The sequence below is a fragment of the Chrysochloris asiatica genome, unplaced genomic scaffold (assembly GCF_000296735.1).
Source record: "Chrysochloris asiatica unplaced genomic scaffold, ChrAsi1.0 scaffold00219, whole genome shotgun sequence".
Classification (NCBI taxonomy): Eukaryota; Metazoa; Chordata; class Mammalia; order Afrosoricida; family Chrysochloridae; genus Chrysochloris; species Chrysochloris asiatica.
The window spans coordinates 1,279,655-1,302,647 of record NW_006408737.1 but is presented as its reverse complement, the minus strand read 5'-3'; the positions used below and the strand labels follow the sequence as shown (position 1 = coordinate 1,302,647).

The 22,993-nt window shown below is 43.0% G+C and overlaps 1 protein-coding gene across 1 annotated transcript in view; it reads left to right on the top strand.

Moving 5' to 3' along the window:
- The window catches only part of TRIM66 (tripartite motif containing 66), a 78,355-nt gene that overhangs the window by 19,565 nt on the left and 35,797 nt on the right, over positions 1 to 22,993 (top strand). The window contains exons 2-4 of the mRNA XM_006873025.1: positions 3,158 to 3,439; positions 12,446 to 12,449; positions 22,399 to 22,502. Coding sequence (XP_006873087.1) covers positions 3,158 to 3,439; positions 12,446 to 12,449; positions 22,399 to 22,502 — 390 coding nt within the window. The remainder of the gene's footprint in view (positions 1 to 3,157; positions 3,440 to 12,445; positions 12,450 to 22,398; positions 22,503 to 22,993) is intronic.

Here is a 22,993-nt window from a genome sequence, read left to right as displayed (position 1 = left end):
TGTGAAAGAAGGTAAACACAGAATAATAATAATAATGATAAAATAGACTGTCTTAAATGGAGGGAAAAGTTAATGGAATATAAGATAACCACATCCAGGTGGTGGGAAGGTCAGGTAGATTACAGGATAAAATAGACTGTCTTAAGTGAAGGGAAGGGTTAATGGAATATAAGGCAACCACAACAATGGGGTTGGGGTGGAGGGTTTAGTTCGGGTGTTGGGGAGGGCAATACAAGAAGAGGGAGGAGGCGGAAGAACAAGATAGGGGAACACTGAGACAGGTTTGCATTGGCCTAGTGGGACAGAGGTAAATAGTGATGCATGCTCAACCTTGGAACAACATGGCTCTGGGATACAGGGATCTAGATATAGCTTGAAGAGGGGAAATAATACTAAAATCCTTGACTGTCTTATGAATATTAGTTTCCCTTGCCTACTATTGTAAAATAGACACTTAAGTGGGATAGAAAGGAATGCTGGGAAACATGAGTAGAGACAACTTGTAAGCTTGTCTTCAGCCTATAACTGATTGGAATTCCTAAAAGGGGTTCTAGAACTTGCCCAGTGAAATAGGCCTCGTGCACAGCCTTTACAGAGTATAGGACCTTAGGTGACATCCTGAGTCCCATCCACAACCTTATGGGGTGGGACATTCCCACTAGTAAGGACAAGCATACCAGCCTGGAACAGCTACAGTGACAGAAGATACATCTTCAAACAAAGATCATCAGGAAAAACCCAAAACAAAAATGTCAGCATGACTGGCTACTACTACAAGAATAAGCAAGCTGTTCACCAAGAAGACATCAAGGCAAGCAGTCAAGTTCCTTCAGGACAAACTCCCCTCTCAGATTGAAACTCAAAGGAACATACAAAAGGCATGTAAGCTTGCTGGCGACCAGATTGGTCTTCTGGTGAGTGGAAGAGGGCGAAAGCCAGCAATGAAGAAATGGGCTGAGTTCAACCACAGTCCATGGACTCCCGTTGACCTGGAGAAGAGAGAGAAGAGGAAGGGCTGATTGGTCCAAAGTGTGGTGAGACCAGAAGACACTTGAGCCCATGGACAAGTACATAGCCACAGAGGGCTAGAGCTGAGAATGAAGCATCCAGCTGATATGAAGTGAGGGGAGATGCACAAGAACACCCCAACATGCAGACAGTACCCTTTTGACCTAGCCTCGATGGCTCAATAATAAGAACTCGACTAGAAGATTACAGAAAATACACACACACACACACAAATTTTTTTTTTTAATAAAGGAAACAAGGGTAAATTGTTACAATTTGATGAACCTGACTTATATTCAGAAAGGTAGTTACTCTAAATACCAACAGAGAGGGAAGGAGTCTTCACATCAAGTATCAATGCTATCCCCTCTGAGCACAGGGTAGATAGAGACAGGCAACTTAGACATTGGCTACCTAAAATGAGGGGGTGATAAAGGTACGAAGAGACTGGCTTACAAGTTTTCAAGAGGGACTTTAGTTTAAGAGTATGAGGGGAAAGAAAGGGTCCTCACTGAATAGATTTTGTCTTGTCTAGATGGGTCTGGTGAAAAGAGATGGGGATAAGATTCATATGATTCAATAGTGTATAATTATCATGACTAGTTGCGACTGTCACAGTTGTAAAGGTAGAAGTTTTGTAACAAAAATGGGAGTGGTTAATCTTACAGTCCAGAAACAGAGGACCCTAGGGCCATCAAGGGAGAAGCGCACAAGCAGAATGCAGGACATTATCCAGAGAAGCAGGGACGCCAGAGAGGGAGGCAGAGATTGGGACCTGGAGAGAGGGAGCGGCTAAGGACTCTAGATTCATGGGAAGAGACAGACTAAGAGCTGGTGGCCAGGAGGCAGACTTGCAGAATGTGCCCTATGGAGATGTAAATTATTATATATGCCTGAGTGTTGTTGTTGTTTTAAGCTAAAAGGAGCTCTGGTAGTGTAGTGGTTATGAATCGGGCTGCTAACCTCAGGGTCAGCAGTTCAAAACTACCAGCTGTTCCGCGGGAGAAAGATGAGGCTTTCTGCGCCCGTAAAGATTTACAGCCTCAGAAACCCTGTACAGGGTTGCTATGAGTCAGAAACGACTCTACGGCACATAACAACCACCAAGTAGATAGATAGAAATACTGTTAACTGATGGTACATAGAGGGGATTATAATCATTGTAATGAAGCAAGGTGTATGATTTGTTGAATGTAAAACTGATGATCTGCCCTGTAAACTTTCATTTAATCTACAATAAAAGCCTTAAAAAAAAAAAAAAAAAAAGACATAGAAACCCTATACAGGGTCGGTATGAGTAAGAGCCAACTTGATGATGGCACTTAACAATGTATTTGAATTTGGTGCTGTAGGATAAGCACTGACTTCTGACCACAAGGTCAGTGGTTCAAACCCACCAGTCACTTCTCAGAAACCCTATACAGGGTTGTTATGAGTTGGGACTGACTTAACAGTACGTAACAACATATTTGGATTTAAACTCTGTCATTTACTATTTATGTCTTTATGCAATTTACCCAACCTCTCTGAATCTCAGTTTCCTTAGCCTAACCCTTATAATAATACTTAAAATTTAAAAGTATCATAATCCTTCTCCAGGATGGTTGTAAAGATTGTAATAAAGCATATACAGTTCACATTTCCTTCCCTTGTCCAAAATTAAGTTTTGGATTCAGCTTCTCCATCAATAAGGAACTCTGGTAGTGTAGTGGTTACGAATCGGGCTGCGAACCTTAAGGCCAGCAGTTCGAAACTACCAGCCGTTCCGCAGGAGAAAGATGAGATTTTCTGCTCCCGTAAAGATTTACAGCCTCGGAAACCCTGTACAGGGTCGCTATGGGTCGGAACCAACTCAAAGGCACATAATAACAATAATAATAATAATCAATAAGGAGTGACACAGATAGGTCTGTGATACTTGTGAAGGCAAAAAGCCCTGTAAGATATATAAAGCTTGTAGGCATCTCTGGACTTTACTGTCCACAACAAAGGTGCTGGACTGTTTGGGGCCCAAGTGAGAGGTTGAGGATGGGCCTCCAGTTCTGGGGAGAGGCCTAGACTTCAGAGGCCTGCTCCCAAAGGTCTTTCTGGCCTATCCAGGAACGTCCTCCTGCCCAAAAGAAATGACTGTTTTGTTCTTCACTTCCAGGGAATGGAACTTGCCCGTTCTTCACGCTGCTTCAGTCCTGAAGATATTAATGGAAAGACTCCAGTCCCTGGCACAAACCCGGACATGAATTATATGGAACTGCCACTAGCTGCCACTAGTCCTGGGAGTGGCAACACAGAAGCTGTGGTACTAAACTGCTCGTTGTGTCTCCAGGACCTGCGGAGTGCCGGTTCCAGGCTTCTACCCTGCCAGCACTTGCTCTGTAAGGACTGCTTCCAGGGCTTGATCCAAGAGTTGGCCCAGGTTGCCAAGGCTCAAGGGGTTGTCTCCGATGGTAAGTACAACAGCACCACTACACAACAAGTCTTTTCCTGTTTCATAGGATCTGAATATCAGGTGTAAAATGAATCAGAATTCAATGCCCCAGGGACACTGATTACTGAAAGGAACTCTTTAGGGGAAATCTATGAGACAAAGCAAATCCTCTTGATGCCTAATATATCTGTTTTGTAAGCTGGGACTTTTCATGTTTGGAATTTCCTTAAAGTGGTGGCAAACTAAGAAGCCCAGGAAGGTTTTGATTTAAGGTTTGGCTGACTGCAGATGGAAAGAACATGCCTGGACTCAACTAAATCTGGAGGCAGAGCAAGAAGGGCCGGGCTACCAGGGGGTTAGGAATGGATTTTTAATAGAATCACAGACTAGTGAATTCTTTACTAGATAACATGCAGGAGGAGCCTGTGTCTTGCTTCTGAATGTTAAGTTTCCTAGGAAACAATCACTTTGAGAAGCATGAAGTCCTGGAAGGTGGGAACCGTGTTCAGTATTATAACACAGGACATGTAACAGGTACAGTGATGAACCTGTAGAATGAGAGGGTAAATGATCAGTCAGTGTGCTTTGAGACATCATCTTTGATATTGTTTTGTTCTCTGCATTATTTCCAAAGTAATTTGTAGCACAGAGCTAGAATCTTTCTGAGACATTAAAGCATTGTGATTAACATTGTGGGCTTTTGATCTGGGTTTTGAGAACTTCGTGACCTTGAGCAAATTACCTAACCTCTGAGTCTGTTGAGTGTGTGGGACACAGAAAAAATACTATTTACATTGATTTTCAAATCTATATTTGAATATTAAATTTCCAACTCAAACTTAGTTCTTCCTTAAGCTTTGAATTATAATTTATGAATCTTATTTTTCTATTTATAAATAGAGCAAATTTTAACACTTTTAAAGAACCTGATTAATAATTTATAAACTTAATTGCTTTAAAAAATTGAATGTCTTATTTTCTTTTAAGTACTTCAGTTGTCTAACAAGTAGTTCTTCCTATTTAAGGAACTCTTGGAAATCCAATAAGTTAAATTTATAAACGTGGTGAATCTTAAATATGTTGTAAAAGTTCTAGCTTTTTTTTTCCCAGAAGGGCTGGGAAAGGAGAGGAATGGAAACCAGAAACACAGGGAGGAAGTGGGGTAAGTTATGTTAAATGGAGGGGACTAAAGTCATTGAGGTGAAATGAAATGTACTATTTGATTTGTTGAATGTAAAACTAATGATCTGCTTTGTAAACCTTCACTCAAGTCACAATAAAAAGTTTTTATTTTATTCACTCAAGTCACAATAAAAAATAAGTCCTAGCACTGTTCAGCATCAATTGTCTCATCATCAATAAATGCTCTAAAAAATTGTGGTAATGTATATGCTGAAAAGGGATGGCAACAACTATCCCTCCCACAGCCCTCTCTACTCAGCTGGGTTCAGTACTTCATTGCAGTGGCCACGCAAAACTCAGACACCATGCTCACAGCTATGGGATTTAGTAAGGAAGTTAGCAGGCTACCAAACAGGAAATGTTTAGGATACAGATCTTTTAGTCAGGACAGTCACTCTCTGTCCAGTCAGTGTTACAACGCTCTTTTAGGGCTGCTGATAAATGCCCACAGGACACACCACTCTACCATAAGCCTCAGCCTGAACGCATTTGGTCCTAGCTCTGTCAACAAACCTAGCTCCCCCAATTAATGGCCTAGAGGCGCCCCACTCTGCAGGCAAGTCTCTTGGTTCTGCTGATGCTGTTACTCCTCTGCCATTCCTCTGAGGTCACAACTTTCTGTCTTTAGGTCAAGGAAGTTCATTCAGTACACAGAAATCTCAGGGTCTAAAGGACATGTTCCACTCTTGGCTCTTTTTCTTTGATGATAGTGAGATATCCCCTCTCCTGCTTCTGAGATGACTTATTTAAAACCCACCAGGATGGTGACATTGATTAATTGCCTCATTCAATTTCCAAGTGTTTACAATCACAATCCTGTTAACAGTCACAAGTAAAATCATATAATCCACCAACATCTTCCCCCACCTTCTTACCCAGAAAAAGTTGGGAGGTGGGAGTTTTCAAAGACTATGATTAGAAGAGACATTAAATAATTGTCTACACCACATTATATATATAATAAAAACTTAGAGCACTGTTTCCATGAAAATGTCAAGTCTAGATCAATTATTTAATTACCATTTTAAGTTGGGATCACATGGCTAATCTTTTAGATATGCTAATATGTCAGAATCTTTTAAACATTACAAGTACTTAAACTGCCCAAATATTTAATAGTGTACAAAATTCCATATCTTCCCAGGACTAAAGGACACTCCCCTAACTAAGGAAATAATCAAGCAAATCATCTTAAGCAAGTTGGAATTTCTGTCTCTGGGCACTAAGGTTACTTAAAATCAGAGCAACTCCAGCTGGGCCACAGGATTCTTGCCAACACAGATACTCATGGGCCATGAGGACCCCTGTTTATACTGAAAAAGTAAATAAGCCATATTCCTGTTTGTTTTAATAAAAAAAATTACTGAAATAAAAGGTACATCAGAAAAGTGCACAAATGACTTGTGTACCATCTGATGAATTTTCACAAAGTGAACACATCTGTGTACCTATCCCCTCCATCTCTACCCCCACCCCCACCTCCAGCTCAGAAGTAGGATATTACATGCTCTCTGTACTCTTAACTTATGGAAAGTAGCCACTGTACAAAAGGACTTCAAAAAGTTTGTGGAAAATTTCCATGATTGGTTCATTGCATTTTTTTCCACAAACTTTTTGAAACTCCCTTGTACAGTAATTTGGCCGCTTTTTGAACTTTATATAAATGCTCAATTGTATTTTTTGTATAAGTTATTCTTTTCATTGCCTGTTGTTGTAGTTTGCTTATTCTTAGTGCTGTGTTGCACTCCAGTATATGAACATACTACCTTTGTATGTATCCATCCCGCTGGAGCGTGACGCTGGGTTTTTAACACCATGTTGTCGTCAGTTACTATTGAGTTGATCCTGACTCACAGTGACTTCATGTGTGCAGAGTAAAACTGTCCCAGTGGGCTTTCAAGGCTGTGATCTTTCAGAAGCAGATCACTAGACTTCCCTAGGCGTATCTAGGTGGATTCAAACTACCAACTTTCCAGCTGGTCATCAAGCACTTAACTGTGCCACCTAGCCAGCCACCTATTTTGAAATCATATCACTACCTAATTCTTCTAGCCATTTTTCTAACACCCATTATTTACCATTGAGTTGATTTCAACTCATAGTGACCCTATATGACAGAATATGCTTTCTAGGCTGTAATTTTTACAGATGCAAATTGCCAGGTCTTTTCTTCTGTGGAATGCTTGGTGGGTTTCAACGACTGACTACTGGCTTGGCAGCTAGATGCTTAACCATTGAGCCACCAGGGCTCCTAATGCTCATTGATGTTAAGTGCTGTCCAGTCTGTTCCGACTCATAGCAACTCTGCATAGAGTTTCCAAGGAGTGGCTGGTGAGTTTGAATTGCCAACCTGTGGTTCAAGCTAATCTTGTAGTCCAGTGCTTATCGTACAGCGCCACACCAGGACTCCATTGTTGTTGTTGCTAAGTGCTGTCAAGTGGGTTCTGACTTTTAGTGATGCTGTATAGGGTTTCTGAAGAGCAGATGGTGAGTTTGAACTGCTGACCATGTGGTTCAAGCTGACCTCTGAGTCCAGTGCTTATCTTACAGTGCCACCTAGGATTCCTAATGCCCACTGTTGTTGTTAAGTGCCATCAGGTTGGTTCCAACTTTTAGAAACCCTGTATGGGGTTTCCGAGGAGCGGTTGGTGAATTTGAACCTCTGACCTTGCAGTTCAAACTGACCTTGTGGTCCAGTGCTTAACCTACTAGACCACAAAATTAGCTAATTTCTTACTGGACCACAAGACTAGCTAGTTTCCTTCACTGCTTTGCTTAATTTGAGTTTATTTAGTTCACTTAAGATTTTTAAAGCAAACCAATGATGCATGTTTCTAAAAGCGTTATTTAACTCTAAAATCAGAGCACTAAAGACTTCCTAATGGCAATTATTAGTATCATGTTTTCTGGTGCCAAGTTACTAAAAATGCAGTAGAGAGTAAAAACATTCACTTTGGTGACAATATTATATCCTTATGTGAGTTCTGCTTTGCCTGCCACTTCACAGTTGTATCACTTGTGAACTTCATTTCATCCTTTCTGTGTCTGAGTTTTCTCACCCAAAAATGGAGCTGATGTTAGTAGTCATTGATAGAATTGTTATGAAGAATTAATAAAACAATACAGCATCCTGTAAAATGCCTAGCACACAATAAGAGACTAAGAAATGGGGTTGGGGTGGTAGTGGAAATGCTGTTATAATGAGTTTGTGATACTGTGAAGTGGAAAAAAGTCTTAGGTGAGCACAGGCTTGATCTAGAACCAGAGAGAGAAGATTATTTAATATGGTCTGGGTAAGCCATTTTCACCTTCCACATTTGCATTTATAGGCAAAGAATGGACTAAGCTTCCTCTCTACTAGAAGTTTTTAGGACTTTACATTGTGGCTGTGCATTAGGTCAAAGCCACCAACCATGGGAAAAGATGAGTCCATCTGCTCCTTTAGTCTCGAAAACCCTATATAGGATTGCTGTGAATCAGAATTGACTCAGTGGCAGTGGGTTTGGTTTTTATGGTTTGACACTGCATGAAAGGTGCCCTGGTGGTGCAGTGGTTAGGCATGTGACTGCTAACTGAAAAGTTTGAATCCACCGATTGCTCCTTTAGAGACAGATGTGACAATCTGCTTCTGTAAAGATGTACAGCCTTGGAAAGCCTATGATGCATCTCTATTGTGACCTACAAAGTTGCTATGAGTTGGAATCATCTTGGTGGCATTGAGTTTTATGGACACTATGGTAATTGTTGGTCTGTATGTCAGTCTCCCACACAAGTACTTACTGATCACTGTGTTCTATGTTCTTATAGCATTTAGGGTACAGAGATGAGAAGACAGGCCCTTTGCCTTCAAGGACTTCATAATGTAATGTGGGAGACAGAAATGTAAACAGCTTTTAGTAATAGTGTAATAGAAATGTGAATGGAGACTGTTGAAAGTTGAGGCAAAAGAGCAATATCTCAGGGATGGATTCACAGAGGAGGGCTTGCCTGAACTTTTTTCTTTCTTTTATCATTTCTTGTGAACTTTATTCCTTTCTCTGGGTCCAAGGTACTATCTGATGTCATTTTTCTGTAAGTTGAATGATTTCCTTTATCATATCTGACTAGCACAACTCTGCTGTGATTTACATTTGTGACTTTTGCTTACCTGAAATACCTTTATGTTTTAAAGATAATTTTGCTACCTGTAAAATTCCTTTTTTTAAAAAAAGCTTTTATTGTGAATCAAGTGACAGTTTATATGGTAGGACATGGGTTTTGCACTCAACCAATCATATTTTGTTTCATTGCAATGATTACCATCCCCTCCATGCACCATGGGTTAGCAGTATTTGCCTCTATTGATGTACACAAAATACACAGAAATATATATACATTTAAACAACCATAGGGCACATTTTCCAAGCTAGCCTCTTGGCTGCCAGCACACAGCCTTTCTCTTTCCATTCTGCAGTCCTCAGTTGCTCTGTCTCTCTATGCCTGCATCTCTGGTGTTGCTGCTTCTCTGGTTAGGATCCCATGTTCTACTTATGCGCTTCCCTCCTGATGGTCCTAGGGTCCTCTGTTCCTGGATATATGATTAACTACTCCCCACTTTTTGTTACACATCTTCTACATTTACAGTTGTGATGTTTGCAATTAGTCATGATAACAATTACTATTGAATCGAAAGGATCTTATTCCCACCCCCTTTTAACAGACCCATTTGACGAGAAGAAAAAATATTCAGTGGGAACTCTGCCCCCACCTGACTCTGAAACTAAACACACTCTTGAAAACTGGTAAGCCAGTCACTTTGTGCTTTTATAGCTGCGCCCCCCCCCCCCCCATTTTAAGTAGCCAGGGTCTTAGTTGCCTGTCCCTATCACTAAATTGTGTCTTTTTTGTTTGTTTGTTTTAAAAGTTTTTATTGTGAATTGAGTGATAGTTTACATGGGAGAACATTGGTTTTACACTCATCCTATGGTATTTTGTTCCATTGCAATGATTATAATCCCCTCCATGCATTATCATTCAACAGTATTCGCTTCTATTTCCTCTGTTTTTATTTATTTATTTAATGTACCCATAAATACTCAGGAATATATAATAATTTAATCAACCAAAGGGCACATTCTGCAAGCCTGCCTCATGGCCACCAGTATCTGGCTGCCAGTACACAGCCTTTCTCTATCCATGAGTCTAGAGTCCTCAGCTGCTCTATTTTATCGTGTTCTCATCTCTGCCTCCCTCTCTGGTGTCTCTGCTTCTTTGGATAGGGTCCCACATTCCGCTCATGCTGTTCTCTCTTGATGGTCCTAGGGTCCTCTGTTCTTGGACTGTAAGATTAACTGTTCCCCCCTTTTTGTTGCAAAACTTCTACCTTTACAGTGTGACAATTGCAATTCACCATAGCAGTTGGATCATAAGAGTCTTTTCCCCATCTCTAAACTCCCTCACAATCAGTTCTGATAACAATTATTCACTGTTGTATCACAAGAGACCTATCCGCATCTCCTTTCATCAGCCCCACCCAGACAGATTTGATACTACTTAGTGGAGAGTCTACCTTCCTGCACGCCCTCTGGATCTAGGCTCCCTCTTGAAAGCTTGTAAGCCAGTCACTTCTTGCCTTTGTAGCCCTCCTATTTTGGGAAGCCAATGTCCAAGTTGCCCATCCCTGGCTACTCTGTGTATGGAGGGCGTGGGAATGATCCTTGCTGTAAAGATTTGTTCCCTCTTTTGAGCTACTGCATCCAAAAGTTTAGGTCAAGTTCATCAAATTGTTTCAGATTACTCTTTTTCCCCCCTCTTCTTTCTTCTTCTAGTTGAGCTCTGATCATCCAGTCATTGAAGCCAGGTCAAGTGAGTATTATCTGCAAGTGTCGGTGTTCTTTGAACTGTCACTTGAAGGTGGAATATAATTTGGCCAGTGGGAGCAATCTGTCTTCAATTGTCTCTATGCACTAATATTTAAATGCTCTGGTGATAACAAGAATGGCACCTAAAGGTAGAGTTGCCATCTATCTGCTGCAATCCTAGTGAGATTCTAAACCTGAATTTGGATTTCTGGCCTGTGATTTGAGAAGCTATGTCTTGGGAGTCTGGTTCTTTGGAAACAGCTTTCAGCACTGCCCCCTTCATCCAGCAGAGTAATTTTTACGCCCCCGTCAGTCTGTTTTTTTGTTTTTTTAAGGTAAAATGTGGAAGCAGGTAGAGGGTTGGCTGGGGGTGTGGGTAAAGGCTGAGGAATAAAGAGATCCTCTGACCTCAATGCCTTCAGCCCGATATGGCCACATTGCAAGGGATGAGTCCATTTCCTTTGGTTGCTGGGAGAGGAGTTGCTGTGTAAGCGGAATGGAAGAGGGTCTGTACCTGAGTTCAGACTCTGCTGGCAGGTTTTTAATTCTAAGTCCCAGTGGAGCTTCTCTAGGCCTATACTCTTATTCTTGGGCTCAGAAATAAGGGCAGGGTGTGAGGTAGGAACTTTCTTAGTCAGCTAGACTATGCCTTTCATCTCTACAACCCACAGCCAACAAAGAACCAGACACAGGCATGGACTTAAGTGAATACTGAATAAATATTTTCAGTCAGTGAATTCGTGAAGACCTCTCATGGCTCTTTCTTGAAGGGAAGGCTTGTCCATCTGTCCTTTCTGTTATTTAAATGGAAGGTGCAAAGCACATTTATGAAGCACCTACTGGTCAGCAGACACTGTACTGGCACTTGTGCCCAAGCTATCTTTCCTAAACTTTACGACAATCCTATAATGCAGTCAGTGTTATTCCCATTTTACAGATGAAGAGCCTGGCACTTGGAAATTTTTAAGTCTAAGGTCTTACAACAAGTGTCAGGACAGGGATTCAGACTTAGGCTCACCTGTCTTTGAAGTTTATTTGTTGCGATACCACCTTGCTAAGGGAGAGAACCCACACTTATCTGAAATCTCACCAGGAGAGCTTTGGTGAGATTTATGGAGAACTTTGAGGAAAAAATAAAATCTGTCGCTTGAGCCATCAGATGCAAATCTTTCATTGACACAGCTGCAGCCTAGCCAAGACTCTCCCCAGCAACTTCCCCAGCACACTAGGAAACAGGACTGCATCAAGTCTCAGGCTCTGAGGAAATCAGCCAGGCAAGGTCTTTGAAAGCTAGTGATGGAGACCAGAGCCAAGATATTGGTGTGGTAAGTATTCAATGACTTAGCCACAGAGAGAGATGATTGGAGCTGCAGACTCCGTGCAGAAGGGCTGGATATTGGCAATGGATCTACTCTGTCATTGAGAATAGCTACTTGGGGATATTTGCTTGTAAGCCTAATTGGAAGTAGTCCTAGGTCAAATCCTAGTTGGAAAGTTGACTATTAAGTTCCAAAGTAATATTTTAAATAAATGTAGCAAGCTCTGCAGGGGAGCTGGCATTGTTAAACCTTCCATTTACTGTGTGCTGGCTCTGTCTTCAAAATGCTTAGGACCATTTTGATTTAGTTAAATTAATTGTTTATGGGGGAGAAAGGGCCATTGAACATTCTCTTTTCCTTGCAAGTAAAAGGAACATTATTCTTTCTCTTTCAATTGACTAAAAAACAAATCCTGGCTTGGAGACCTTAATTCTGAGATTCAGATTCCAAAATCTACTTGTTTGGTGTCCTACTTTCTCCATGTTCATAGTGGAGGATGAATGAAGATGTGGGAAGAGTTCTGACTTATGGAAGTCACAGCCCTGGAAGCTCATCTGGACTCTAGTACTAATGACTAGTGATCTCAGACCTTCTCTAGCCTTCAGGGCTGGACTTGAGCTCCAGGAACACCAAGGACCCCCTTCCCCCCATGCTTCCTGAAGATAGTGAAGGGTAGTAACATGTCCCATTGCACACTACTAATGCTGAAAGGGGGAGCAATCACTGTCCTCAGTGGGCAGGCCTTGGGGCTTTGGGAAGATCCAAAGAGAGGGGACTGATGCAAGATGCTACAACCTTGGAGTCAGAGAGGGAAACAGCTCTTAATGAGCAGCTCAGCTGGAGGGGCTCTAATGGCTTGCGGTGAGGTGAGAGTGGGAGGCAAGCGGGTAAAATCCCAGCCACAGGGTCCTGAGAGGTGAAGTGACTACTGTTTTCTAGTCCCAGATTCTAAACAGAGTGTCCAAGCTTGTGGGGTCGGTTGTGGGCCGTGACCTAAGCCTCCCAGGTGGAGGACAGGCCACTGATTGGCACTGAGCTGGGTGTGTGGCAGGTGCAGAAGCTGGAGCTCCGGAGTCTTATCAGCCGGGTGGTTTTTTTCTTCATGAACAGTTTCCTCACCCTAATTGGCTCTCTAGGGCCCTGTGAGTAGCACTGGCACCTCAGAACCATACCTGTTACTGGGAGAGCAATTCCCCTGGTGATGGAAAGGAGGCAGGCTGTGTTTGGAGGGGAATGTATTGCTGCTGCTAGTATGGCTTGGAAGGTTATAGCTAGAACAGATTTGCTGAGGAAGGGAATTTGAAGTGGCTGTGATTGATGGAGAGAGTCTTGGAGGGACCTGTTGTCTACTGGAGCTCCCTTACTCAAGGGGACCAGGAAATGGGAAAAGCCCTTAGAGATAATCTCCAATCCTGTACTGCATGAATGGGGCATCAGGAGGCCAGCAAGGGCTTGGATCCTGTTGAAGATCACATAATTGGTCATCTACAGAGCCAGAACAGAAACCCAGCTCCCTTAACCACTAGTCCAGGACTTGCCTTGGCTTGAGAAGACCAACAGAAAATGCAGACCTAGAGTAGGATGTTGCCCTTGGATCTCCCACTGTCTCTCTGTACAGACCCAGCTGCAAATGGGGGTGTGTTAGTACATCTATCCTTGACCTTGTATGGAGTGTGAAATACCTTTTCCTGGTTAATAACATACTATCCAAACTTGAAGGTCCAAGTCTAATGTGACCCCATTAATAAAGCTGCCAGTACTGCTTGAATAAGTCTGATCCTCATTACCTGAGGGTGACGCAGCAACATTTAAATAACTGTTAGTTTAAACCAGAGGTCAAGATTTTTCTGTAAAGGGCCAGATAGTAAATCCTTTCAGATTTGCAGGCCATATGTCTGTCACAACTATACAATTCTACTATTGCAGTATAAAAACAACCATGGACAGTGAAATGAATTGCATGACTGTGCTTCAGTAACACGATATTTACAAAATAGATTATCATGCATTAATCCCTACTTTAGATTCTTTCTGGGGGAGTTGGGTAGATCTGAACTGGTGGCTGGCCTCAAGTCAAAACATTTATGTAGTAGCTAGACAGGGCCAGGGGAGGACAGATCCATTATTAGGAACAGTTCATTTTGGCTGGAATTTGGGAATCTTCTGAACTCTTTTTGAAAAGGAAATTTTCCATAAAGGGCCAAATTGTGAAGAGTCTCAATCAACTTAAGTTTTTCTGTAGGCATTGGGAACCACTGAAGGTTTGTAATCAGTGGAATATTTTGATCTGTATCTAAAACCAGTCATTATGATTTGATGAGAAGGATGATTGGAAACAAGAAGACCTGTCAGGAGCCTGTTATAGTTCTCCAGCCCACTGGGTCCTGATTGCTGGTCTTTGGACCAGTGCTGCTCTGGATGCCTAAGAATGACTTAGAAAACTTGTTAAAAATTACAAATAGCTGGTCCCATACTAACACTCTCCAGATTTGGAAATCACTAGTCTAGCCAAGGGAAGATGAAGAAAATGTGGATGCCAAAGAAACTAGGGCACAGATAAGACAGGGTTTGGCAGTGGCCCTCTTCCTCCTCCTGTGTCCCTGACAGCCCATCCACATGACTCCTCTTCTTTTTCTTTCGCAAACCACCACTGCCCCCAGCATCCTATCTAGGCCAGGCCCTATTCATTCTCATGGAAACAACTCTTCTTTTTGCTTCTACTCTCATTTGTTGTTGTTGTTGTTGTTGTTATGTGCCATGGTGGAGTTGATTCTGACTCATAGCGACCCTGTACAGGGTTTCCGAGGCTGTAAATCTTTACGGGAGCAGAAAGCCTCTCTCATTTAGTATCTCATTATTGCTCACAGGACACAACTCCTGTTTGTCCTTCCTAGCTCCAGTTCACCAAGACAATCATAAAGCCCAGCTCTGTCACTCTCCAGAACCTTTCCCGACTTGACTGCTTTGACTTTAGCATCAAGGTCAAGCTTCTTAGTTTAACACTCCGGGGCCCTTCAGGGATTTACTCTCCTGCCAGTCTTTCCAAGCTCATTTCCTGCCACACCCCACAGCCATATCTGATTGTGCTCTTGAAATTATCCTGTACTTTTTAGTCTTGCCCTGTCCTTATACTTTTCTTGTAAATCAACTCTTTTCCTTCTCTTCTTTTTCCCTGTTGTATATGAGTGCATCTTCCATGGGTGGGGGTAGAGTCTGGAGCCCTTAAGGGACACCTCCCGGGACCTTTGTGCATCCTAAATGTGTGTCTTTTCCAACTGAAGTCCTAATCCTCCGCTTGTGACGGACAGTTGGTCACTATGGCAACTGACTGTGACGTCACAGGATAAGGACTTCAGGTGAAGTGGCAGGAGCAGGTGAGTGTGTAGCTGACAGACCTAAATGTCTGTGGAAGGCTCCCCCACACACCCTTCCTCAGTGCCGGGGCATGGAGGGATGTCTTGGGCTCCTGCTGATTTTGAAAATGATGCGGTGAGAGTGTGTGCCTGGCATCTGCGTGCTGCAGCAGTGTGGGGCTGACAGAGTGTGTCAACTTGAGCTCTGGCTGTGCAGGCACCGCTGCCGCGTGAGCCTGTTATTCCGTTCTGGATTGCTATTTTGATACCCAGATTGCATCATTCTTCCTACGTATAAACAGGGGGTCCCCAGGGCCCTGCAGCTACTCACTTCTCCACCAACACTGTTGTTGTGATGAGCTCTATTTAAATGAGCTGCCGGATCCGGGCAGGCTCCAGCCACACATGAACACTGTCAATTTGGGGAACATGGAGGGCTGAAGGATTTTTGGATCGAGTCCTAAAAGGCTGAGAGTGATGGCCTCCTGAACTGTGCAGAGGGCGGCATTGCTAGTTCCTGAAAGTTGAAAATCTCGTTTGCTTCCTTCTGAGCTTCTATTCCAAGGCACCCAGAGGATTAGGAAGGAGATGCAGCTAGGAAGAGAGTCTCTTCTTTGAGGTCTCCCTCTTGCTGTTCAGTTTGGGAAAAATTTCTGCAGAGCCTCCGAGATAAACAGGAGCAGGAGGAGCCAACCAAGCCCTTTCTTGCAGGAGCGTCTCAGGTGAGCTGGAGAAATGCAACCCTGGCTAATGATGCATCCGAAAAAGGAGGAGAGGAGCCTGGCTGCTCCCCCTTCCCCACCCAGGACCCAGCTCCCTGAGGCCCAGGCCCTGCAGCCTGCAGGGTGGGTGTTCCTGAGTGCTTGATAAGCACCATCCTCTGGGACACTGGGGGTCTCACCTGTAGCTCTTCCGACTTCTCTTACAGGGCAGCAGGGGCCACAGGTAAGGCTGCTGGCAGCCACGGGTAGAAACAGCAGTCACCTTAGAGATGTCTTGGATCAAAATCTGTCTATCCAGAAAGGCACTGGGCAACTGGGAAGTGGGTGCAATGGGTTTCTCAAAGATGGTGTTGCTCTGAATTATGGAAGGCTTCAGGGGCTTGTGTGGTGGAGGCCTTAGCGGATCCATGCAGACTCAGGACTGCTCTTGGTTGGGAGGGCAGGTGCGATTAGTGAGGAGGGCCAGTCTGCCAGAAGATACAACCAACGTGGCTTTTTTCCTTAAGTATCACCTGACAGAGAGACAGGGAGGTAGAGTGTTTTACCTACCAGATTATCAAGGACTGCTCAGTGGTCGGTTTTAGGCACCCATATGTTTAATGAAGGCTATGTGGTTTTGGACTAAGTCCCCCTTTCTCTGGGCCTCCTTGTTACCATATGAATGGTGAGGGAGTTGGCTAGATGAATAGTGAAGGTCTCTATCCAGCTTTGGTTCTATAGGTGGAAGCTGGCAGAGAAGTCTTAGGTTTGTGAGGGCCAGAGTTGGAGCCCTGGATAAGATGCCTGGAAAAAAGGGCTTCCAACCCTCAGAGAGTTGCTCAGGGCAGGATTTAGGCTTATATACCTGAGGTGTATGTACACTTACCTGGGGGTCCAATCAAGCCTCCAATCGCTTAGGTTGCTTTGGTCTAGCTATTCCTGCCTGAAAGGTAGATCCCCACCCCCCACCCCACCCCAGCCTAGGCCTCCATCCCTGCCTCACTCACTTCTGGGCTCAGCATCCCCAGCCCCCAGGCTGTCATTGCAGAGGGTGCTCATGGCTGCTTCAGTTGAACTGGGAGTTAGGAGGGGCAAGACATGTCCTCCAAGTTACCGCCAACCTCCAGGGTACCTGGGTATCAGGAGACATTTTGTCTGTTGGGAATCTGCCCTTGTCTTCTCTTTGCCAGAAAGAAAATGCACCACAGTTGTGTCAGTTTTATTAAGTTCTGGAGCCTCCTTTTGAAACTGGACAAGTGTTACCACCCCAGCCTGTCTTTCCCAGTTGCTTGAGACTGGGCACAGAGCTTTCAGGCCCAGTCACAGGGTAAGGGGTGCGCTCTCCAAGACATGGGTCCTTAAACTTGATTGCACATAGTAATCACCTGGGAATTTAAAAAATATACTGGTACCTGGGCCCTATCCCCTAAAATTCTGATTTAATTAGTAGGCGATGTGGATTGGACATCATTATGTTTTAAAGTTCCTTAAGTGACAAAAAAATACATCAAAGTTTAAGAACCACAACTCTAAAGGATGAAATGCACCCTGATTTCCTTTCTCCTGGCAGAAAACCTCCCATTTCATTTGCTTTTTCTCAAAGATATTTCTTAAAACTTTTCAGCACAGCTGGTACGGCTCCCAGTCTCCTCCGGCTTCCCAGAGTCCAGGTCATCACTAGAGACAGGTCATTATCATGGGATCATAGATTTATTTATAATCAGATGATCTAATTGTCAAAAGAAATAACCTGTTTATTTACAATTGAATTAGAGAGGCATATAAGTTCAATGCTGTTGAGTCAGTTCTGACTCATAGTGACCCTGTATAGGGTTTCCGAGGAGCAGCTGGTAAGTTTGAACCACCGACCTTGCGGTTCAAACTGACCTTGAGGTTGAGTTCTTTTCCTATGGCACCACAACAGGACTCCAGAAAAGGCACGAGTTTTAGAGGCAGGCAGATTTCAAATCCTATCATAGTTCAAGTCATAGTTCTGCCCCTGCCTTGTAAGATCTTTGACAGGTGAAATTAACTTTGCCAAGCCTCAGTTTCTCCAGCTATAAAATGGGAACAATGTTTACTTCTCAGAGATGGTTTGGTGATTAAATGAGATAAGATATGTAAAATGCCTGCTGTAAGATGTAACTTTGTCCCAGATCTCCCAGGGACCAGAAGAGCTGGTTCTGGTTATAGACGGACTAACTGTCCTTAGCTTTGAGAGTGCTCTCCATAGTCCCTAAGCCTTCAGGAGAATCTCTGGTGTCTGTGACCTCTTCATTGTGGATGCAGAAATCTCACCTTATTTCATGATGGTAGTTGCCTGGGTTTGGCTTAAATTTCTCAAGGAGCCTTGGTAGTGTAGTGGTTAAGTGCTGGGTTAAGTACTAAAAGGTCAGCAGTTCGAACCTACCAGTTAGTGTGTGGAAGAAAGATGAGCTGCTTCCTAAAGGTTACAGCCTAGAAAAGCCTATGGGGCAGTTCTAGTCTGTCCTATAAGATTATAATGAGTTAGAATTGACTCAACAGCAGTGGGCTTTGGGGGGTTACATTTGTTAGTATTGACGTTTCTGTGTATAAAATAAAAGCTTAAGACTGTTGCTTGAATAATTCGAATATGAAAAAAATAACATATCTAAATACTATTTTATGCACTTTGTGATTTAAGCTTGTATTCATAACTAAATTCATATCATATATTGTAAGTAGATGTTTGATTATTTTGTATATATCCACAGTCAAATTGCTTAAAATAAAAGTAAAAAAAAAAAAATCTTGATTGAAAATTGGGGAATTCTCTTTAAAAAAAAAAAAAAAATTCAAGTTTGAAACAGCTTGATGGGGCTAGGGTGGTTCCACGGGAAGAGAAAAGAGATGAGAAGAATTCTTGGCATTGTAACACATGTGTGCTGTGTCCACTCGGGAGCCCACAGCCTGCCCCACTGGATGATTCCTCATCTCTGTTGCTTGCTGCAGCTGCCCTTCTCCTCAGGGGGTGGTCTTTTAAATCCAGCCACAGGTCTGCCCCTGACTTCCTGAGGAGCTTGATAGCCAGGTTGCCAATTGAGTTCTGTCCCTCTCCATCTTGTTAAGAGGAACATTTCTGAGGCTTGGCAGTAACAGATAAAAGGGATGGATAATCCATACTTCCCTGATATTCCTGCTCCCCTCATTTGAAGGATGTAGAAAGTAAAGTACAGAGAAAAAGGATGACTTGCAAGGTTACAGTCAAATAGTGCTAGCACAGAGCCTGGAACCCATCTCTCCCTATTCAAAGTCCTTTCAAGTACCAAGTACCTAACCCTCTCTCTGAATCAGACCTCATTCCTTCATCATCCCAGACTGGTTTTTCCCCCATCACCTAGCAAATTTCCAGATGGTTCTTACTACTGTCAGTGGCTGAGTGCAAGGAATACACATGGAATATACAAACTAATAAATACAATTGTCCAGTTTGCTAAATATCATGCTGTAGCACTTAATATCAACTGTGAGTTATTTTTGTATACAGATACATGTCTGAACAGATTCTTAGCATCAGTCTGATATTTTTTATACTAGAAGGGTATTCATGGTACTGTGGGAATCCTAAAGAAGAAATGATTAGCTCATCTGGAGGGAAACCAGACCCTGTGTCTCAAAGATGAAACATTTGAGCAGTTTTGAAAGGATATGTAGGACTTTATCTGGAGGGGTGAGAGAAAGACAGAATATTTCAGTCGGAGGAACATTTTCAAAGACAAAGTCAGGCAGGGTTTGGTGTCTTCAGGAGGTAGCAGAGATGTTTGGTTTGGCAAGGACAAGGTAAATGACAGATGATGCTAGAGATGAGAATAAAGAAGAGTTAAGACCAGCTTGAAAAGAGTTTTGAATGCAAAGCTAAAGATTTTGACTTTTAAGGCCAAGGGAGATAGAGAATGTGGGATGAAGTCATGCATGACTTGTTTCATTCTTTCTCTGTTTCAATCTGCTAACATGATTGTTACTATGCTCAATGCTTGAACATCTAGTACTAGGGATTTTGGAAATCTTGTAAAAATCATTTTAAACAATTAGATCGGCATCTCTGTTCTGCAGAGCTGGATAAAGAGGGTCTCCCCAGGGACAGCCAAATAGAAGGGACAATCACAAATAGAAGGGACAATCACAAATAGAAGGGACAATCACAAATAGAAGGGACAATTCCTTTGGATGATGCCACCTGTGGAGGGCCTCCTTCTCCACCTCTGGCCATGGTTTTTGGCTGACAGGAGAATATCCAAGAGATTCCAGATCCAATTCTGTCATGAAAGTCTATGGATCTGTGGGAGGGAAGGTTTAAAACTATAATTTTACATGATTTTTTGGATTTTGGTTCTTTAGGATGTGTCAGTTAGCTTTTTCTGCGTAACAAACCACATCAAGACTTGGTGGTTGAAACAACAACCATTTTTTAGCCTTTGATTGTTCAGGTTGGCAATTTTAGCTTGGACCGGTAGTTCTTCTGGTAGGGACTGGACTTAGTTCATCTCTGCTGTGCTTCCCTCATGGTCTGTGTTCAGCTGGTGAGTTGGCTGTGGCTGGCTGGTTTATGATGATCCCACGTGGGACATCAGAGACAACTGATAACTCTTCTCTACATGGGATTTCATCTTTCAGCAAGCTAATATGGGGATGTTCAGTCTCAGAATTTTAAGAGCAAGAACAGAGCAATATAAAGTCTAGGTTTAGAACTTATTCAATGTCACGTTTGCTGCATTCTGTTGGCTAAAACAGTTACAAGTCCAGCGTAGATTCAAGAGGTAAAGAATAGACTCCACCTTTTGATGGGAGGATTACAAAGTCACGGAGCCTGGGAGGCAAAGAATTGTTAAATTGACCACTAGAGGTCCACTCACGCTATCTGACTTTTATCACTAGGATAAAAGTTGATAATTGGGGGGTTAGTGCTTTACCATGAGTGGAATATGAATTCAAAATCAACATTCATGGAGGGTCATGTGCTTTCACAAGCTTTATCTAATCTACTCCTCAAAACATCTCTTATTTTTCCTTTCTACTTTACAAATGCAGAAACAGGGGCACAGAGGTATTGAGTAAGATTAGGTGACTTATCCAAGGTCATTAGATGGTAAGCTTGCTATTTGGACTTGTTTGTCCACCTTCAAGTAGAGAGTAACTGCCACTGTATTTTTCTATTTGATGAGATGAGGCAGAGAAGACGGAGGGTGACACAGTGGATTCACTGCCACAGTCAGCCCTTTCCCAGGCCATCCTCATCCTGGGCACAGGCACCCTGCGCTACTCTGGAGGCTCGCTTTCTTGTTCCCCATGGATTGACTGCTCCTACGGTGGGGCATGAAGAGTCACCATTGTGTTCAGGGGGACAATCCCTTACTAAATAGACCTCTGCTAACCAGTTGGATAGCTCTGAAGCCCTCTAGGCTGAGGAGTGTGTTAGAGTCTGTTGCATTTCTCTTAGTGCAGTGTGTGTGTGTGTGTGTGTGTGTATGCAGGGGAGGTGAAGGAGTAGTACAAGATGTGCACAGATGAAACAAACATATATGTAGTGCACCGAACATCAACTAGGTGGAGAAACTCAGCAAAGGATCTTTGATCCCCAGGGCTCAGACTGATTGTTCCAATGGAAAAATACCTCCTAGATGAACAGGAAAAGAGGCCTTGCTTTTCACTGGCTAGAGCCTGCTAGAGCTAAACTAGTCCTGCTACATGGGTGTTATTATGTGCCGTGGAGTCGGTTCCGACTCATAGTGACTCTCCACAGGGTTTCCGAGGCTATAAATCTTTACAGGAGCAGACTGCCTCATCTTTCTCCCGCAGAACTGTTGGTAGTTTTGAACTGCCTACCTTGAGGTTTGCAGCCTGATTCGTAACCACTATGCTACCAGAGCTCCTTCATTAAGAGCACTTACATGGTAGATGCTCTTAATGGCTGGAGTTATGCCCCAAGCTAAATGAAGCATCTCAAGCTTGGCCAGTTATGGGAGCTGGGCTCTCAGAGCTGTGGGATTAGAGGTGGGAGCAGAAGGAAGGTATCTGATTGTCAGAACTAGAGCATGGCTTATGGGGAGGGGAGGGAGGGTAGGACCAGGCAAGGACAAGGTTGTGAAGAAGGCATAGGAGCTTTAGGGCAGGTCCCTAAAGATATAGTTATATTCAGAATACCTAGATGGGGCACTGGAGTATATGCATTGGACTGTAAAGTCAGCAGTTCAAACCCATCAGCTGCTCTTGAAAACCTTATACAAGATGGCTAAGAGTCAGAACTGATTTGACACGGCACACAACAACAACAATACAGTAGAAGGTCATCGAGAAAGAGCAAGACCCTCCATGAAAGAGACTGACACAGTGGCTTCAACAACGAACTCAGACGTAGGAATGATTGTGAGGATGGTGCCAGAAAGGGCAGTGTTTTGTTCTTTTGTACAGAAGTCAGAATTGACAAACGTGCCTTGCTTGGGCGCAGTAGGTATTGGCACATACCCGGCTGCTGTACATTAGAAAGTCTCATGTCTAGGCCGTGTGTACAGTCTTCCATGTTGCTCTGACTCTGCTTTCCCTCTCTCCTAGAGCTCATCTCCTGTCCTGGTTGCAAGCGAGTGTACCTTACCAGGGATGTAACAGAACATTTTTTCCTACAGTGCTTTCCTGAGGGGCAGCCCAAAATGGCCAGGGTAAGTTGGGACAAGGAAAGAAGTAGTTGAGCCTTTTCAGAAATTTGTGGGACTTCTTTCCGTAAGTCTGTCTGTCCACCTATCTCTCCATCTGACTTTTACTTCTCCATAAGTTTGTATAATCATCCATCCACCCATCCATCCATCTACATTTCTATCCAGAAGAGAACCACGGCATTTTTACTGGGGGAAGGTGAGTGGGGGTTTTCTACTAAGTGAAAATTACTGTGCTTTCCCTTTGTGTCAATGCTTTGAGCAAAACATAAAGATCTCTCTCTCTCTTTTATTTTTTAAGTGTTTTTTTTTTTCCATCTCTTACAGTTCTTCTTGAAAACTATAAGTGCTGAGTTTATGTTTCTATTTTTCCTTTTTTAAATTTCTTTTATTTCCACCAGCCTGGATTAAACAGGTTTACCAATCTTGCCTAAACTTGACAATGAATACCCTATTCCCGAGTGTCTGAAACTTCTCATTATGTACTGAGTGGTACA